At 43.5% G+C, this 20813-nt stretch overlaps 1 protein-coding gene across 6 annotated transcripts in view; it reads right to left on the bottom strand.

Annotated features, from left to right (window-relative positions):
* Pxk (PX domain containing serine/threonine kinase like) overlaps positions 1 to 14229 on the bottom strand; it is a 62567-nt gene extending 48338 nt beyond the window's left edge. For all 6 annotated transcript variants that reach the window (XM_031344306.1, XM_031344291.1, XM_031344317.1 and 3 more), the window contains exon 1: positions 14005 to 14229. In XM_031344306.1, coding sequence (XP_031200166.1) covers positions 14005 to 14106 — 102 coding nt within the window. In that variant the 5' untranslated portion in view covers positions 14107 to 14229. The remainder of the gene's footprint in view (positions 1 to 14004) is intronic.
* Between the last annotated feature and the right edge of the window lie 6584 nt (positions 14230 to 20813).

The raw sequence follows: 20813 nt of genomic DNA, 5'->3' as shown, positions 1-20813 counted from the left end.
AAGTCAAACAGTGCAGCAGCTGTACTGAGGCAGCAGCATCCTGAGGGACATCATGTCTTCTGAGGAAATCTCAGAATAGAATGGTTTGTTCAGTTCACTGGCTACCTGCTTGGCTCCTCACTATCCATAATATATCACTTAGAATGAATGATTACTCTTTGCTCTGATAAATGCTCATCATTAATCACTGTTTCATCTGCAGATTTTCAGTGCTAGAACCTGGTTTTACTCTCTGTCAATTTCTGTGCAAACCAACAGTGTGCAAAAAAAAAAAAAAAAAAAAAAAACACCCTCAAACAAATGAAGCTCTTAAGGATTTTAAAGAAGAACCACAAATTCTTTTGTTTTATTTTGTTTTGTTTTTCCAGAGACAAGGTTTCTCTGTATAACTCTGGCTGTCCTGGAACTCATTCTGTAGACCAGGCTGGCCTTGAACTCAGAAATCCACCTGCCTCTGCCTTCCAAGTGCCGGGATTAAAGGCATGCGCCACCACCGCCCGGCTGAACCACAAATTTTTAATATAAACTCTGGCAGGTGAGAGAGGCCAAGCGTATCTCCCTCCCAACCACTGTACACGGTTTAAAACTTCTAACCAATCAGATCACAGAACCTTCAGCTTTATTCTTCCCAAAACAAAATTCCCCAATTTGGTTTATGCAAAACCAAGAAGTGCACTTTTTTTCTGCTCACAGAATAGTCACAGAAAGCATCACAGTGCACTTTGACCCCTGCAGTGAAAACATCCATGCTCTTCTCTGTGGAATGGTCTCTCCCGACAGAAGAGCCGGTCTGCGCAAACTTCAAAGACAGATGATGCTCTGAACTCTGTTGACCTCAGACAAGGCTACAGAATGCATGTGCTTGTTTAGGTCTCGGACAGACGCTCTCACTGTGTAGCCAAGGCCGACCCCAAGTTCATGATTCTCTTGCCTCAGTACTGGGATCAGAGACATGTGCCACCTAGCCTTTGGATGCAAGTTAAACAGTCAATTCTTAGAGTACTTTATAGTATAGTACCCTTAAATTCTACCAAGAAAATGATATAATTTGCTAAAATGAGAACTCAGTAACTAATATATCAAAGCAAAGCACAAACACACAATGGCTCCTCAAAAAAAAAAAAGCTGTTAAATGAAACATAACTGATTAAAAGTGATTAAACAGACGTGGGCGGCTGCTGGAGGTGTGTCTCAGTTGGCTCACTCTCCAGCACCAGTTTGACCTGAACGTGGTGACACACACCTGTAATCCCAGCACTCAGGACAGGGAGGAAAATCAGAGGATCAAGGTCATCCTCAACTACAGAGAATTCAAGACCAGCTTGGGTTGCATGAGACCCTCTCTCAACGGGAAAGATGGTAGGAAAGGAGCTTGAAATTATGAGTGAAGTCAAGCTATTACAATATCACTTCCTGATTTTAATAATGGTTCTCACCAAGGAGGAGAGCTGAGCACACCAAAGTCTCTTCAACCCAGTGAGACCATGACAATGTCTTAACACATGAACTCTATTATAACCAACTGTGAGTGTCACCATGAAGTTATACACCATGTTTTCAAAGCCTCCTCAAAGGCAACAAACTCCTATGCTCTCTCTAGGACCTTCAGCTTATTCCAAATCTCAGCAAAAGGCCAAAGTTCAGAGAGAAAAAGTACCTTAAACATTGTCCTGCCGGGTGGTGGCGGCGGCAGCGGCAGCGCACGCCTTTAATCCCAGCGCTTGGGAGGCAGAGGCAGGCAGATTTCTGAGTTCCAGGCCAGCCGGGTCTACAGAGTAAGTTCCAGGACAGCCAGAGCTATACAGAGAAACCCTGTCTCGAAAACCAAAAACAAACAAAAAAAAAACCATAGTCCCTGAGCTCTTAGTTAGAGTGACTGGACAGTTGGCCTCTAAGACTGGCTCAAGGACACAGCCACTCCTATATTCCATGACCTTAAGCACACACTTCCACATTGTGCAGGTTCCTTTCAGCATATTCAGGTCAGCTGGGTAGGCAGAACCAGTCTATCAGGTCAGGAGGATGCGGCCTGCATAAAGCTGCATGGTGACAGAGTGACACAGGCTGACTCAGGTCATCAAGTCTGCACAGCTAGTGTTTTTACCCAGCTGGCAGCCCTCTTTTCACTGATGTTAATGTAGCCACTGGAAAATGCAAAATCCCCTATGTCACTCATGCTACATCTTTACCGGCTGGTGCTGCTTTCAGCCGCTAGCATGCGTGAGAAATTAACTCCATGCCCAAGTGGCTATGGGAAAAACTGGAAAACTGGCCATGCAAATCACTGTCTTAGTCTGTGGTTCACAGGGGGACATCTAAATTGCTGGCGCCTGGGTCAAGGCAGCTGTCAGACACCTCATTCTGCAGGCCTGATAACAAATCACTCAAGGTTCAAGGACTGGCCATTCTGCCACTCGGAGCCCTGAGGCCTACAACAACTACCCTATCTGTACTCCAGTTTCTCCAAGTGAAAATGGGCACAGTGAAAGACAAGTTATAAGGATCAAATGAAAAGAGAAAAAAAAACTAGGAAAACATGACTTCTTATAAAGTAAAATATGTATTTAGCATCCCTAAGGTATTTATTCAGAAGAGACGAAAATGCTTTTTCACAACGACTTTACCCAAATGCTCACAGCAGCTCTACTCTTATTATACCAAACACTGATGTAAGGATAAGAAACTGTGGTATATGCACATAGTAGAATACTACTCAGCCATTAAAAGAACCATGGAGAGGGTGGCTGAAGAGATGGCTCAGTGGTTAAGAGCACTGACTGCTCTTCCAGAGGTCCTGAGTTCAAATCCCAGCAACCGCATGGTGACTCACAAATAATGTAATGAGATCTGATGCCCTCTTCTGGTGTGTCTGAAGAAAGCTACAGTGTACTTTGGAGCTGAGCCTGATGGCATGTGCTTGCCTTTCCAGAAACTTGAGAGGAGACAAATGATTATTTGAACTCAGAAATTTAAGATCAAGCTAGCAATGTAATGAGACCATCTCCCTGAGAGGGAGGGGGAGGCAGACACTAAATACTAGTAATATTATTATAAAATATATATGTTTTATTACACCTAAATTATATTTCAACAAATTCAATCTAACAGGAACTAAGGAGAAAAGGAAGAGGGGAAAAGGAAAGAGAAGACATAAATGATTAATGTGAAGTACTTCATGGCTTGCCAATGACATGATCAACTGTGCGACAATCACCACACTCACTTCAGTGTTACTCAAAGGGTCTAGAACTAAAGACCACCCTCTCTGGCCCTGTATATTTCTCTAGTCATAGCTCTGGTGTGCCTATTCCTACCCATCACCTGATTAACTTCTCCTTCAATATGTTCCTCCCACTTTTCCTTCCTTCCTTCCTTCTCCCACCTTGTCAAGGACCAGAGATGCATCCTAATTTCACTGATTCATGACTTCTCTATCCACCTCACAGTATCCTATAATCCAGCAGCAAATAGTAGCAAAAAAAAAAAAAAAATCCTAAACCATCACTCTCATGTGCCACATACCTGCTCATGTCTCCTCAGCGCTGCTCAGATCCTAAGCCTCCATCCAACAGATCCCACAATTGGTTCGAGTCTACTCTTTCATATCCACCCTGACCCCACAAGGAATGAATGGAAATGAATGTACAAGGCAGGAACCAATCTATCTTGTTTACTCCTGTACCTTACATACCAAGTGCCCAAAACATGGAGCATGTCTACAGCAAGTTGTGGAAAAACAGTATTTAGATGTATAACAACTGGTCACCTATCTGGGTCAAATCTACAGCACACATGTGAAAAACCCAACATGGGTGGGCATGACTATGGCTCCAGCACTAGGAGGCTGAGACAGTCAGACCCCAGAAGCTAACTGGTCAGCCAGCCTAGCTAAATCAGTGAGTTTTCACTTCACTGAGAGACTCTGTCTTAATAAGGTTGATAGTGAGAGAAGAGAACACACTATTGATAGTGAGAGAAGAGAACAGACACACTGTTGTGTTCTGATCTGGGTATGGCATTACATAGCAGTTTTTTTCTAATATTCATTAAGATCCAGGAAATTCTAGAAGGAAGCTCCTTATGACTCAGAAAGGAAACAACTCAGAAGTCTCAAGAAGCCCCTGAAATTTATCAGATGTACAAGCCCCTCACCCCTCAAGTTTGTATAAGCTGTAAGGACTGTGGAATAGAGTCATATTAGTCTCTAACCAGCCTAGCTGTTTGTACGAGACTCCAACACCAGGAAGAGATACTCACTGACCTGTCAAGCTGCCTGCAGGTCATGAAGAGAGCTCCAGGGTTGCAGCTTTCCTGGGCTGGGGGCTTTCAGTGATGCAGTTGCCTCTGAGTCATCCCTGCTCTTGTTAGTAGCCCCAATAAACCCAGTGGCTTACCAAGTTGGACTTTGGTAGTATTGTACTTAGATTTGTAATTAGTTCCTTATCTGGGGGATGAATAGACATTTGTGTTGTCTCTCCCCTGGAAAAGTGTCACATAACACATGGATACACACATTAACCTGCATGCACCATACACATTAACACGCACACAGAAAGCAACAGACAACTTGAGTATGGTGGTTCCCGCCTGTAGTTCCAGCACCCAGGAAAACAACCAAGATAGGAGGCAGATAGATAGAAGCAAATTTGCAATTTGAGCAGCAAGGCAATAAGAGGATTACCACACCTCAAGGAAGAGGAAAGGTTTATGTAGAAAGCTTCAGAGGTACTCTGTGGTCAGGTGGAACATCCCTGAGCTTGGTCAAAAACTAAGGAAGGCAGTCAGCCTCAGTTACAAAGCAATGTGGGTGTCAGAGGCTGAAGAACTCACTCCCTAACTTTGTCCCATATGGGAGTGTGAGACAATTTGTAATGTGGTAATCTGCAGGACCACACATAGACATGCTTAGAGAATGGCAAGGGACTGTCCATTCTCTGTGCTCTGGTGGGCCAGTGAGCTGCTCTCTACTGCACAGATGCCTGAGCTTGGTGTATAGACCTACTTCCAGCTTCATTTCCCTCCGCTTCAGCAAAGAGGAAAGGGCTAAAGTGTGAAGAGCTAAAGTGTAATGAGTCCCTGGGGAGAACAGCAGCCCTAACAGGAAGGCCCTGAATGAACTTCCCTCTTCACCTCTAAAAGTGGCTCGCAGACACTTTTAGACCCAGCATTCTCTTATATCAATACTCCATTCATTTCCTCCCTCATCATGGGGGGGAAGGGAAGAGTTGTTCAACTGACTTAATGAAAAGGAATGATTTGTTGCTCTAAATCATGTAAAAAAAAAAATGTGGGGAAACTCATTTAAATGTTATAAGCAAAGATGCTGGGACAAATAAGTGGAACCATGGGAAAGGCTCATACATACTGCCTTCTGGTCCAGAACCCTCTGCCCTTCCCCTGGGCCACTAATAAGTCATCTGTGTACATATACCAAAACACTCTATGCAAGCTGCAAACTAAAGCAGTCATTTTCTTTTTTACAGTATATAATCCATCTACTGTCTCAAGTTCAGTTTTTATAGAATACATATATATATATATGCTGCTAGTACATTATTTTAAATATACACATCTCACTGACTAAAATAAATTAACTCTTCAAGCTTTCAGTTTTAATTTTCTTTTGAGTGTGTGTGTGTGTGACACGCACACTCACCCGTGAGCATGCATGTTCTTACAGGTGCATACACACACATGCTTGCCAGTCTAAGCATGTATAGAAACTAGAGGCTGACGTCAGGTGTCTTTCTCAATCACTCCTTTGCATATTTTTAAAAGATTTATTTATTTTATGTATATGAGTACACTGTGGCTGTGCAGAAGGTTGTTAGCCACCAAGTGGTTGCTGGGATTTGAACTCACAAACTTTGGAAGAGCAGTCAGTGCTCTTACCCACTGAGCCATCTCATCAGCCCCTGCATACTTTTTTTTTTTAAGATGGTGTGATGGTTTGTATATGCTTAGCCCAGGGAATGTCATTGTTGGAAGGTGTAGTCTTGTTGGATTACATGTGTCACTGTGGGTGTGGGCCCTAAGACCCTCATCCTAGCTGCGTGGAACTCAGTCTTCTCCTAGTAGCCTTCAGATGAAGATGTAGAACTCTCAGCTCCTCCTGCACCATGCTTGCCTGGATGCTGCCATGCTCCTGCCTTGATAATAATGGACTGAATTTCTGAAGAAGAGTTGCCTTGGTCATGGTGTTTATTCACAGCAGTTAAAATCCTAACTAAGATAGAAGTAGACTCTTTTTTTTTTTTTTTTATTTTCGAGACAGGGTTTCTCTGTGTAGCTCTGGCTGTCCTGGAACTCACTCTGTAGATCAGGGGGCCTCGAACTCAGAAATCCACCTGTCTCTGCCTCCCAAGTGCTAGGATTAAAGGCGTGCATCACCACTGCCCGGCAGAAGTAGACTCTTAACGAACCTAGAGTTTATTATTTTAGTTAGGCTGACTGGCCAGCAAGCCCCTAGGATCTTGTCTTCCCATTTCTCAGCTCTGGGGTTACAAGTATACTTTGTCACATACAGCTTTTATGTAAAGATCTAAACACAGATCCTTGTGCTTATTGTTCGAGCATCTTATCTACTATCTACCTCCTCAGTCACAGTGTTTAGATTATTTTCTAACAGTAATTTTTTTAATCCTAAAATCCACAGCTTGAAGGCTTCATGTCAGGGAGGCTCTGAGGGGTTTACAGATATATCAATGTTGACAGAAAGAAGCTGTCCTGCCTGTGGATCTCAAAGAGAAACTGGATCCCAAGAACAAAGAGCTCTCGAATGAGTGAGTCTATATGTTCTAAGTTTAATATCCTGAAATGTCACAAAACTTTCCAGGATAGTAGAGGGGGTGGCTGGCTGCTTTGGAAAGTAATGAAAACATTTTAAATTGTACTGATATATTCACAGCTCTGTGCTGAATATAGTAAACTGTCCACTTCCAATGGATAAAGTATGATTTGTGGATTATATAAAGATATTGCCAAAAAATAAATGTAAAAGAAGCTTTGTGGGCAGACTCCTGTCACCACACAATAGAATTCCCAAGTTGACATATAAACTCACTAACAAAAGAGCGCCTCAATTATTTGAAAGCAATCATATCACTAAAGTTCTTTATGTGTTCAACCGTGCTCTTTTTAGAAAGTATGAGGATATACTGGTCTCTTCACTAGACATGGATAGGCTTCCCCTAAATTAGGTCAACAGCATTATCAATTGGAGATTAAGAAGTCAATTTGCAGAAACCTTCTCCAAAATCCCAGGGTTTACCCAAGATAAAGCATTTGTATCCTTAGTCAAAGTCTCAGCCTGAAAACTGAAGACAATGGCCTCCTCTCTGAAGAGACAACACACTTTAATCTCCTCACTATGTGCCTGGTATTCACAACTAACCAGAATGACAACCAGTTCAAGAGCAAACCCATGGGAGGAGTCTGCCACTCCCTTCTCAACCCTAAGTGCTTAAAAGTTCCAAGGGGAGCCAGTGGTGATTACAGCACTTGGGAGACAGAGGACGAGTTAGAAGACAGCTTGGTCTACATTGTAAATTCCAGATTAACCAGGGCTACATAGTGAAACTCTGTTTAAAACAAGTGTGTATGTGAATAGTGTGTTTGTGGGTATCAGGTAGGGTAATGCTTGCCTTTAATTCCAGCACAGTAAGTAAGGGTGCTTGTCATCATGCCTAATGACCCAAATGTGACCTCAGAACCCACATTGTGGAAGGAGAGAACCAACTCCTGCAAGCTGTCTTCTGACCTCCACACACGTGGGACCCATACAGCCTCCATTCTCCTCACATCTAAATAAATGAGCAAATGCAATAAAAAAAAAATTAAATTTTTATTAATGGTGGCACATGCCTTTAATCCTAGCACTTGGGAGGCAGAGGCAGGCAGATTTCTGAGTTTGAGGCCAGCCTGGTCTACAGAGTGAGTTCCAGGACAGCCAGGGCTACACAGAGAAACCCTGTCTCAAAACAAAACAAAACAAAACAAAACACAACAACAAAATCTCTAAATGAATTAAATCACCAGTCTCTGAATGCTCCCAATGAAGGGTTTTCTGAGTGCATTTATCAAGTTCTGTATAAGCAGATGAGCGGACAGTCCCAGGGAACAACTGCCATCACTGACTTCCTGCAGTGTGTAGTTACCTGCCCTACAGTCAGCACTTGCAACATCTTCAGAAGAATTCCTTTACAAGGATTCAGTATAATGTGGACTTCTAGAGAAACCTCCAACTATCATCCAAAAAGGAAGTCGGGATAATCCAGACACTGAGTCCTGCTTACCTTAACATTTCAGGCTCTGAAGACACTGATGTCTTATTTGGAATGAATCCTGAATAGGTATCCTGGTAATTCCTGAACAAAGGCTCTGGTTTTTGTTTTTTTGAGACAAGTATGATTAAAGGCCTGGCTATAAATAGAGTTTTTAAAATTGTTTTTTTAAATGGTCACTAATTAAGAAACCAAGCTCAACTTGAGAGAAAAAGAAACTCCAATCCCATCTCTGCTATGGCAGGGAACTTGTGCAAACACTAGAAAACCAAAGATCTCAGATGCAATACAACAAAAAGTCCATGAAAGCCAGAACTTTCCAGTTCACTACTCCATTTGAGAAACTGTTTACGCTACAAATATCACACAATGATCTTTTATTTTAAGAACAAAATGCACCAGATGCAGAGTAAATGGGCCCTAAGCCAGATGAACCTGCAGAATATTAACCAGGAGAAAGCCGAGGTGAAAAGACTAGTCACACTGCCAACCTAGCACACACCACACAGCAGCAAAGAATTGTGCATGTGTGATAACAGCCCGCTCCGTGCCGCATCCTCTGGGTTCAATTTCTGTGAGGCCAGCCCTTTTTTAGTCTGTTGACTTTGAGTTTTCCCCTTTATGCAGCTAAGAATTTACATTTCCCCTTCCTTTTCCTATTTCTCCTAAACTTGCTTACAACTCACCTGTTGGCCATTTACCATAATCCCTTCTTTCTTTAGAAAACCTTTCTTCAGGGGTGATGGTGCATGCCTTTAATCCCAGCACTTGGGAGGCAGAGGCAGGTGGATTTCTGAGTTTGAGGCCAGCCTGATCTACAAAGTGAGTTCCAGGACACTGAATATTTACCCTTCTGATTTTGTGAAAGTGTAATTCCCTGCAGTCTCCACCTAATGGTGTGTGTGTGTGTGTGTGCGCGCACGCGTGTGCACAGGGGCATGTGTATTGTATGCACCCCAATGTTGGGAATACAAAAATGCACAGCTATGCCTGGCTTATTACCACGATGCTAGGGTTTCAAACTCAGGTCCTCATACTTTGAAATGAACACTTCTAACCACTTAGCTATCCCTCTAGCCTCCTAGTCAATCTCTTTTTAAAAAACAAAACAAAAAAAAAACATTTTTTCTTAGATTATTTATTTTATATACATAGATGTTGTACCTGCACATATTTGCCTACCTGTGCACCACTTGCCTGCCTGGTGCCAATGGAAGCCAAAAAAGAGCATTGGATTGGACTGGAACTGGAGTTACAGACAGTTGTGAACCTTATGTCAGTGCTAGGAATCCAACTTGGGTCTTCTGCTCTTAATTACTGAGCCATCTCTATTCTGCCCCTCCTGATCAATTTCTTGAAGCTAAAATCATTGTGCTCCATTGGGAAAGAAAATGTACACAAGAAAACCATCCAAGCCAAGGCCAGGCAATGAGTCACCTACCAACACACACCCAGCCCGCTGGCTGCTAATCCAAGTATGTCTTTTTGGGAAATGACTCTGTGTTCCTTCATCTTCCTGGCCTCTATGTCTTCTCCACACAATTTTTCCCTTCATAAATCCTAAGTCAGACTTACCCTATAATTCTGAGCTGTAAATTCTGTTTTCTAAGGCAAAACAATTTGACAAACTAAAGCAACTGTGGACAGAAATAAGCTTACTTGCCATAATATATTTAAAAATGATTAAGCCTCTACACGTAGGTTGCTAGGAAATAAAGAGATAGATGAAAGGAACAACCTTTCAAATCCTTTATAAAGATTTTTTTTTCAGCCAGGTGGTGGTAGCACACACCTTTACTCCCAGCACTTGGGAGGCAGAGGCAGGCGGATTTCTGAGTTCGAGGCCAGCCTGGTCTACAGAGTGAATTCCAGGACAGCCAGGGCTACACAGAGAAACCCTGTCTCAAAAAAACCAAAAAAAAAAAAAAAAAAAAAGTTTTTTGTTTTTTTCACCCTTGTAACAAGAGGGAAACAGCTGAGACCATGCACTGATTAGATCTACTTACATATGACAAAACTAAAATAAAAAAGAGGAGCCTAGTGGTTCACGCCTGTAGTAGCTATTCCTAGTTGTCAACCTGACTATATCTGGAATGAACTACAATCCAGAATTGGACGGCACATCAGTGATCCTAATCTAGAGGCTCGGAGATACAAGTTTCTGACCTGGAGGTTGGCATGGAGATCTTGAGGCATAGTGGCTATGAATCCCAGAAGACAGGGAGATCTCAAGGTCATCTGGGATTAAAGGCGTGGTGGCACATACCTTTAATTTAGGCCACACCTTCTACTGAAGACCTACGTAAGGACACTGGAAGAAGGAAGATTTACTCTCTTCTTCACCTGCTTGCCTAGTAGGGCCAAGCAACCGCTAGATCCTTGGACTTCCATTCACAGCTGCTGCTGTCCATATTATTGTTGGGAGTTGGACTACAGACTGTAAGTCATCAAAAAATTCCCTTACTATATAGAGACTACCCATAAGTTCTAGAGAACCCTGACTAATACAATGCCAGTACATGTCTGTAACCCCAGCATTCAGAAAGTAGAAACAGGAAGACCGGGGTTCATGGCCAGATTCAGCTACATCAAAAATTTAAAAAAAAAGATTCAGAGCCAGCAAGATGGCTCATCAAGAAGTTAAGGCACTTGCCTATAAGCATGAACTGAATTGGACTGAACCGGCCTAGCGTAAGGAATGAGCTGACTTCTCAAAGCTGTCTTCTAACCACCACACATTCGCAGTAGCAGTCAAGCACCCTCCACACACACATAAAATAAATAAATATAAAAATATATAATTTACCAGGCAGTGGTGGCGCACGCCTTTAAACCCAGCACTTGGGGGGCAGAGGCAAGTGGATTTCTGAGTTCAAGGCCAGCCTGGTCTACAGAGTGAGTTCCAGGACAGCCAGGGCTATCCAGAGAAACCCTGTCTCAAAAAACCAAATAAATAAATAAATAAATAAATAAATAAATAAATAAATAAATAAAATATATGTCTATATAATATATAAAAATTTGAGTGAGCTGGGCAAACACCCTGGATGGAATCCCTATTATTTCCAGGTCAGCCAGAAATACACAGTGATGGATACACACACACACACACACACACACACACACACACACACACACACACACACATCTCAAAACAGAGTGAAAAAAGTTTCAGTGACCTGCCCAAAGTCATGTGACTGACACATACGATTCCTGACCTATAGCCAGCTTGACCCTTCAAACCAAAAGGCAGCTGCTACTAGATATGTAGATATGTTAGCATTCCTTCTAGGCTCTGCCCCAGTTACCTGGCAACAGCCAGGTAATGCCTTGCTTATGATAAAAAGGGCTGTTTGGCCCCTTCTTGCTCTCTTACTCTTATTCTCTTCCTGTTCTCTCCCTGACCCCTTCTCTCCTCCCCCTCCATCTCCTTCTCTCTCTTTCCATGTGTTCCTGGCCAGCCTCTTCTCTCTTCCCTCTCTCCTCCACCTCCTCTTCCTCCTCTCTTTCTGTCTGTCTCTCTGTGTCTCTCTGTCTCTACTCCCTTCTCAACTCCCCTCCCCATGCCCTAAATAAACTCTATTCCATACTTTATCTGTCATGCGCCTGGTACCTCAGGGGGAAGGGATGCCTCAGCAGGGACCCACAGAGGCATCCCCTTCCACCTCACCATACTGCACATCTACCAAACAAATCCTGACTCTTTCTTTTTTTATAAAACACAGGATACCTCCATGTGTTTCTCTCTGTCCAGAGCCAAGGAGCGACTTCCTAGAAAGTAGTCTTTTGAAGGGTGCATCACTGCCCTCGGAGACCTCCGCAGCCAACGCACTGTAGAGCTACCTTCCATCCACCCACCAGAAAGCAATGCTCTTCTCTTCTCCCCCACACCACTTTCAATAACTACTTCTTTCCAAAATAATTTACAACTGTTCCTGTTTTCAAGCGACCTACTCCTAACTCATCAGCAGTCCAAGAAGCTTGCGTCAGTATATGATTTTTCTCAATAAAGTTTAGGGCTGAGGCAGCATGTCTCAGTCGTACACTTCACAGCTAAAATGACAAGAGCACAGAACAGTCAAAAGTTACGCAAGACAATGCTGTGTTCATTCCACGTCTGCCTCTCTGGGTCTCCTGTGAGTCACCGTCTTTCCTGTTCACTCATCATTATAAAAACTGCCAGTTTGGGGGGGGGGGTTGCCCTAAAATTACTTCTGTTTGTTTTAATTTGTTTGTTGTAACATTGTAACATAGTTCTGTAGTAACTACGGAATCCATCACATCTCTCACCTCCACACTTTACACTGACCTGTTAGAAGAAGGCAGGTTGTTTTGACTTTCACAACCATCTCTTTACACAGTGAGGTTGCAATTTATTTACTTATCCATTCAATACCACACATATGAAATGCTATCAGGTAAAGACCCTTCTGGGCTTTTTTTGTTTGTTTGTTTGTTTTGTTTTTCGAGACAGGGTTTCTCTGTGTAGCCCTGGCTGTCCTGGAACTCACTCTGTAGACTAAGCTGGCCTCGAACTCAGAAATACACCTGCCTCTGCCTCCCAAGTGCTGGGATTAAAGATGTGCCACAATTGTTCTAAGACCCTCCTGTTAAAGCTTGGAAGAAAGGAAATTACATGATCATCCTGGTGTCCATACTGCCTAGGGTAACAGCTAAGCAGGAAGGAAGGCTCTCTAGAGGAAGTAGTCTCTGAGCATCCACCTCTTTAGTATTAAATAGACCTAAAACACCTTATGAGGTTATAAGACTGGACTGCCAGCAATTTTGGAAGAATGATTATTACTTTCCCTAAACATGGGTCCTTAGATATTCATTTTGCAACAGATTACAAGTTCAACAAACTCATGGATATTTGGTGCCTTTCACAAGTTTCTACAATAGGACTTAAGATGTTACCTACCATAGGGAGAAAAAGTGCACTTTTTTAAAAAAGATAGACATTTCTCTAAGTGAGAATGAATGCTTTCAACAATCCAGGACCTACAAAGCAAGGCTGTCGGAGAGGAAACAGGGTTCCAAAAAGTCCTGTTTTAATACATCAAAATGAAAGATCTCTTTGAACAGCGGAACTTGAACGTACACACAGAGAGACACACACAGAAACAGAGACACACACAGAAAGTCAGAAGCAGAGACAGCGAGACAAAGAGACAGAGACACAGAAGGGCTATTGTGGGGCTTTAGCCTCCAGATGATGAACCCCCAAACACCGCTGTGATAAACAAGTCTCTGGGCTGGAATCTGATTTGCTGGCCTGACAAAACATTACAATCTAAGGAATCCCAATCCCACCCCCACCCCATTCATCATTTCCTCAACCAGGTCCCTGAGGCTAGCAGCTCCCCAGTTTTTACTGGTTCCTGGGTTTATTGCTTGTAAATTACAATGCAATAGAGCGCCTTTCCAAAAGAAAAAAAAAAAAAAGTACGGGCAAATGAAAGCAAGCGTGGCTTTAAAGCCCCATAAAAGACTGCATGTGGCTGAAATGAACTAACCTGTGTGTACTACGAGCACCGAGGGCTCCCCTAAGCCACTCCAGGAGGTCTGCGATGCGCCGGCACGCTGCCCTGGCCCGCGGCTGAGCAGGAGGGAGGCAGCCGGCTCACACACCTGCCCAGCTCCGGTGCCCGCGCCCGGCCGCGCCGTCCGGCCTTCGCCCGGCCCCCGCCCTCGGCCCCGGCCTCCCGCCCCAGCCGCGCACCGTGTGCGACTGCAGACTCTGGCTCGCCTCGACGGCCGCTGTCAGCGGCACCGTGTCGTCCAGCAGCACCTTGCGGGCCGGCGGCTTCTCCATGAAGGCCATCCCGGGCCGCCGCCGTTGCCGCTGCCTCCGAAGCCCGGGCAGGAACCGGAGGCGCCGAGCCCCGCCACCCGCCGCGTCCCGCCGCGTCCCGCCGCCACTGCTGTCAACGCGCACCGCCCCGCGCGCCGCCGCCGCCCGCGGGGTCCTAGCGCCGGTTGGCTCAGCAGGCCTGCTGTCAACACCGGTCCTCCCGACCCCGCTGGGTCCTAGCGCCTTACTTCACGTCAGTGTAGGTGACTGCTATCATTGTCCCATGGTTGCATTAATGCATTAGAGGCATTATGTCCCTTGCTCTCTTGGCGCTTCCTCGCCTCTGTATCGTACACTCATCGTACCGTGAGCTCCCGACCTCGGGCCGAGGAGCACAAAATTAAACCATTACCAACCACATCTCTCACTGTGTCTCTAGACTCTTAACAGAACTGAGTTTTTCAGATGAACCATTCAGAAACTCAGATTGGCAGATTTGAGACCCTACTGCTCCCAATCACACTTCCCTGCACAAGGACCTTAAGACTCAGGAAATTTAAAAAAAAAAAAAAAAAACCAACATCAGGGGAGATTCTCTGTCTGAGTCCATAGACCAAATTTTCTAAACCAAATCTGGATTTAGGTTTTAAACCTGGATCTTCAGGAGAACCTAGGTGCTACACTCTCATAACTGGACCTCACAGTGTTTGACTCCTGAACCTTTAAACAACAAGCTCTAAGAACAGAGGTGGAAAAATAAAATAAAATAAATGATGCAAAGATTTCCCTGTTTGTATGCTTGGTCTCTCAGTTGAGCTTAAAGTCTTTGAATGGAAAGAACACTCAGATCTCTTAAACTCTCAGGATCTTTGGTCCTAGCATTCTGGCTCCAAGAACCTCAAAGTCAGACCCATCAAACCTGATGATCAGCTTCTCAGCATCAAATCTACCCTGCTTACCTTAACTTAAGACCATAATCTTCCTGGATAATAATGAAATTAAACTTAGATCGGGTGACTAGGACCCTGTTGAGAATCTGTGTGATCTTAAATAAGCCACACACATGCATACCTTGAGACCTCACTCTTCCATTGGCAAAACTAAGGAAATGCCTATGTAGAGTGTGTAATAGGAATGCAACTGGACGAGAAGGAACTTTGCACATATTAAAAGTCTCAAACAGCATGCATTCCATCCTGACAATATACAGAACAGAGATTTCTAACTAAGTGTGTTTCCACTAAATTCCTATGATTTTCCTCATAGAAACAGAGCTTCTCTGAGTCCACCATGGCTGCAGTTTGACATCATAGCAAAGGTCTAGATTGACATCATAGCAAAGGTCTAGATTGCTCTTGATGGTTAGACTCTTCAGAGTTCAGGCTTAGAGACTGGTGGGCAACCCCAAGTAGCCAGGTGATACCAGAGTGCCTTCGGGGGCCACGGTTCAGTAGGAGACCGGGGGAATCTTCTTAATTTAGCCCTAAATAAATGAGACCTCTTCCTAGTCTCATTTTTATTCCAATGTGCTTTAGAGCAGTAGTCCATTAAAGCCAAACCATGTGTCACTTTAGAAAGGTTCCACTCTTTTTTTTTAAACAGCTTTTTTTAGACTTATCATTTATTTATTTATTTATTTATTTATTTATTTATTTATTTATTTAATGTGTATGAGTGTGTGGTTGCTGTTGACCTCAGGACCTCTGCCGGCCCCTCTTGCTCCTGCCCCGCTTGCTCTGGTCTTCAGAAGCACCAGAAGAGGGTGTCCAATCTCATTATGGGTGGTTGTGAGCCACCATGTGGTTGCTGGGATCCAAACTCAGGACCTTTGGAAGAGCAGTCAGTGCTCTTACCCTCTGAGCCATCTCACCAGCCCGGAAGGTTCCACTCTTTTCCTCCGTTTCTTTGTTGAAGGGCAATGGAGTATTTCATTGTCAGAGGAACAGAAACACAAATCCTGCATTATTACTCCAGTCATCGTGGGGATTCACCAAGACAAGGCCATGTTCATATTGCGTTGGTGGGAATATAATTGGCCTAACCCTCAAGGAAGGCATTAAGTCACTCAGCAAGTATTTACTGATTTACAGAGCACCTACCATATAATAAGCTGAGTCGTGGTGCTGGGATTTTATAATACATAGGAAAGGCTTGACAATGTCTCACCTTGAGACTGCAATTCTGTCCCTAAGAGAGTTATACTAAGAAAGTGATGAGAGCACTTGCACAAAGGTATAGCATGCGAAGACAAGCACTTAATCCCCAATGTAAGATTATACAATCATGGTATAATCACCCTTTTTTGGCAAGGCTAAAACCCAGATTATTCACTGGGGGTGGGGGAGGTAGCTCAGTAACAGAGAATGCACATGAATTGTGCAAGGCCCTGGGGTCAATCCTTAGCACCAGAACAACTTAAAGAATGTCTAATGGTGTTCAAGAATGTTCTTGACCTAATAAGTGAAAAAAAAAAGCAATACATCTATCTGTAGAGCCAAATATATTTACAGGAAAAACACTAGAAGGATCCAACCAAAATGTCTCCTGTAAGAGAAAGAATCATGATTTCCTCTTCATATTTTCCAAAATGCCTTTAATTACAATGTTTTTTCTTCATTTTTTAAAAATTATTTTTATTTTATGCTCATTGATGTTTTGCCTACACATATGTCTGTGTGAAGGTGTCAGATCCTCTGGGACTGGAATTACTGGCAGGTGTCAGCTACCATGTGGGTTCTGGGACTTGAACTTGGGTCATCTTGAAAGAGTAGCCAGTACTCACAACAGCTGAGTGTCTCTCCAGCTGCTACACACACTCGTCTATTCCAGTCACATCCAAAATATCGGGGATAAAATCCTGATAAAGGATAAGAGGCAATAAGATTCCAAAAGGAGTTTTGTGCCTCCTGGATTTTAGACAGTTGCTGGTATCTCCTAACTCAGACGTGTTCTAGATTAGTCTTTCCAATCAACACGCCCTCATAATTAGGCATAAAGGTACCCCAAGAAATGACTCGTTAATGGTTAAGATTGGGCATTGTTTTTTGGCCAGTACAATGTTTCTAACTATTTTTGTTTAATACCAAGCTGTTCATAGCTTACAATTTCTCTCAAAGTATCTGCCTCGCCAGAGCTAGCAACAGAGGTCGAGTATATTCTTTAGGGCAATAGATAGTTTACAATAGTTAGAAATGTTTTACATACTAGAAAGTAATGAAGGGTTTCTTTCACTCAAGAACATTAGCTAAAAGTGTTAGGTTGGAACTCCTCACTGCCTGCCCCCTGCTAGACCCAGAGAATTAGCAGGAAGTGCTAGATTAAAAGCTCCTGGTCATTGCCCCCAGCAAGAACCAGAGAAATAGCATAAGAATATCAAAATACCTCAATAGGGAGGGCTCCTCTCCTCTTCCTCCTGCTTCACACCTAGCTACCAGACCCTACTGACCTTGATGTGTGGTCACTTGCCTACGTGACTCTTGTAATTTGCCCTGCTTGTTGTATGCTACTTAAGCCTGCTTTTCACTTTGTATACTAGGACTGGGACTTGCAGAAGGACTCACAGAGGGACTCCACTGCACTTGCACTGGTACTCAGACTAAGACTAGAACTTAGATGGGCTAGGACTCAGATTCATGCAATCCACAGTCCCCCAGGCCCAGAGCACTTGGACCCGGGGGGGTGCAGCATCAGTTCAGAGGAGATAGCTGCTGCTTTAGACCAAGTATGTTTCAGATAGCCTCAGATTTACCTCAACTATTGAGCTGCCAGATTTACCATCTCTCTTTTGAAATGACTGTAAAAGTCTGATGCCATTTCTAAGAAATACATTTAGAACCTATACTTCATGTGTCGTCTCTGCCATCATTTCTTCGCCTATGCCTTGTCGACCTGACTAGGACCCCGTTTCTCCCGCGGGTTGAGAGAGGCTCAGATTGGCTGGCCCATGGCATCCAGCTCCATAATTAAAATGGTTTATTTTTATGATCAGGGAAAAAAAAGAAATATATATATGTATATATATACACACATATGTATATGTATATAAATATATGTATATATGTATAGCCAAAGTCTACTAAACAATTTGTTCCAAAATATACATTTCCAAGGTCCAGAAGATGCCTCTCTGAAACCCAGCAAACTGGCACTTAGCTACATTTCCAGTGAATCTACACAGACAAAATGATGATAGTTATGCCACTTGAAGGAATCAAGGGTCCAGAAGTGAATAAATAGAAAATGAGTGTTTGTTTGTTTGTTTGTTTCTGGTTATGATGCTGGGGTTCAGTCCACAGGCCCTGTGCATGCTAGGCAAGCGCTCGGCCACTGACCTAGATTCCCAGTCCAATCTTTTAATACTATAGGAAGAAGGAGTGACTGTCACAGAAATGACAACTGCAAGGTAGTCTGTATGGAGTACCAAAATTGAGGCACTAGCCTCCATAGAAGCATAGAGATAAAAGAGTCACTGGCTGGAAAGATGACTCAGTGGTTAAAAGCACTGATTCCTCTTCCGGAGGTCCTGAGTTTAATTCCCAGCAACCACATGATGGCTTATAACCATCCATAATGGGGGGATCCAATGCCCTCTTCTGGTGTGTTTGAAGACAGCGACAGTCTACTTATATACATGAAATAAATAAAATTAAAATTAAAAAAAAGAGTTATGGTAGCCCGTATACTTTGGGTAGTTCATGAGAGATAAAGGGTTTGAATAGGGTCTTCAGGAACCCAGAGCCTTTTGCATGCTAGGTATACTTCTGCCTCATTTGTGACTTTATGAAAAGCCTAATGACCATACACTAGATATCAAGGACAGTATTAGCATAGGAAAGTGAAAAAACAAGACAGATGCCACCTACTGTCAAGCTTCGTATCCACATAAGCTGGGGAAAAAATGGCGTGAAGTCACAGGCCAGTCCAGAGGATCCATGCAGCTTGAAGGACCAGAGACAAAGATGGATGGTGATACTGGTCAGGAGATGCTGAGCAGAAGGGAGAGTTCTTTGAAGCCTGCTATGACAGTTAGACATTCTCAAGGCAATTGACTCTCAGAGGCTTAGAAGCCTCCAGGAGCCACTGACTTCTTACTGTATGGCACTACTTCCAGGAGGGAAAGGTAAATAGTACATGGATAAAAGTAATACTATGGAAGGGGAGCAGGAGATGGGTACAGAGTGGGTGAAGGTGGAAAGGATTGGTTTGGAAGAGGACTGCCATGAGAAAGAAAAAAATCAAGCTCGACTCAAGAACTAGGCAAAGTGTTGCCTTCACAAAGCTGAGGCGGGTCAGGGCTCGGGTGCACATTCTGAGCTGCTCCTCAGGTTCACAGCAGCTCCGGGAGGTAGTCAGAAGCCTGACTTCACTTTGTTTCAGCTTCCTCACCTGTGGCATGGAGACTAGAGCAGCTTCAGGTAGGATTATTGAGGGCCCTGAACTTCACTGATGCCTGAACAAACTGCAGAGGCTAAGAACAAACTGCAGGCTATTTCAAGGATGTCAGCACAGGCTTTCATAGAGAAAAGGGAATTGGAATGCTTTCCCTTCTGGAAGGGAAGGGACTGAAAAGGAATTAGAACTGAAGACTAGAGCTGCACGTGGCATGAGATGTGACTTGCCTGTCTTCTTTACCAGGAAAAGGAAACTGAAAGTGAGCAACATCTGATGGGAGCCAGGGACAGGCTCAGGGCTTCCTTTGCCTCCCTCTGGCTCTTTCCAGAAGCCCTTCAGGACAAACACTTTTACTGGGCTCATTTCTTCCTACTTACCTCAGTGAGTTCCTTGTCCAACCTTCTGACAGACTGGCTCCAAACCTCACACAACCTCAATATTCACCTGGCTTTTTCTTCCTTCCTTTCATTTTTTTTTAATTAGGGTTTTGTGAACTCTTAGAGATCTAGTGATCCTCCTGCCTGAGCCTCTTGAGTGGCTGACTATAGATGTTCTGTGCCTGGGTCTGTCTGGCATTTGAAGTCACACAGGCTGAATATGGGAAACCCTTCTCAGGCCAGAGCTGCTCTAAATCAAATAGACTTACTTGTATTTCTAGTTTGGGGCAGCATAAACTGATAAGGAATGAGAAAATGTCATGCTTTGCCTTTTTGCATACATACAACTACTTGGAGGCTAGCAGAAGCAAAAAAGTCTTTTATATTCTGCTATGTTGCCAAGTGTTTAGACAGCTCATGGGTTGTTTATCTAACAATCTGAGGTTTGGCCAGATTGATTGAACATAATGGATTTTAGTGAGGAAATTTCTAGCCCTGCCAACAGCTGTACAGAATCAGATCACAGAAGCTTGTGAAAACTCAGTATTTCCTAAACAGGGTGGCCTAACAACTCCAAATGACTTGATTTCTTTAAATATTCATGGTCTGGATACTGAACAAAGAAATTTAACTCCTAATAGTCATTCACATGCTGACATTTTCTATGTCAACACTGGGAAGAATCTGCCCAGGGGCATAGGTCAAAACAGTTTACAGTTAAAAGCCACTTTAGCTTGTGGAATCTATTAATCTTGTTTGACTGATGTACACATTACTTGGGTTTTCTTCTAGCTGGTCATTCAGCACCAACTCCAAATTTTTCTGAAGATGCTGAGAATTCTGCTCTTGGCAGTCCAGATGAACACAGCAAGTAAAGAGCAAAGTACCTAGAGCCCTGTGGTGGACCCACATGCAGCCAGCTCTGAGATGGTCCCACATACAGCCAGCTCTGAGATGGACCCACATGCA

Source organism: Mastomys coucha, unplaced genomic scaffold (genome assembly GCF_008632895.1).
Source record: "Mastomys coucha isolate ucsf_1 unplaced genomic scaffold, UCSF_Mcou_1 pScaffold10, whole genome shotgun sequence".
NCBI lineage: Eukaryota > Metazoa > Chordata > Mammalia > Rodentia > Muridae > Mastomys > Mastomys coucha.
This window is presented reverse-complemented; position numbering and strand designations above follow the sequence as displayed.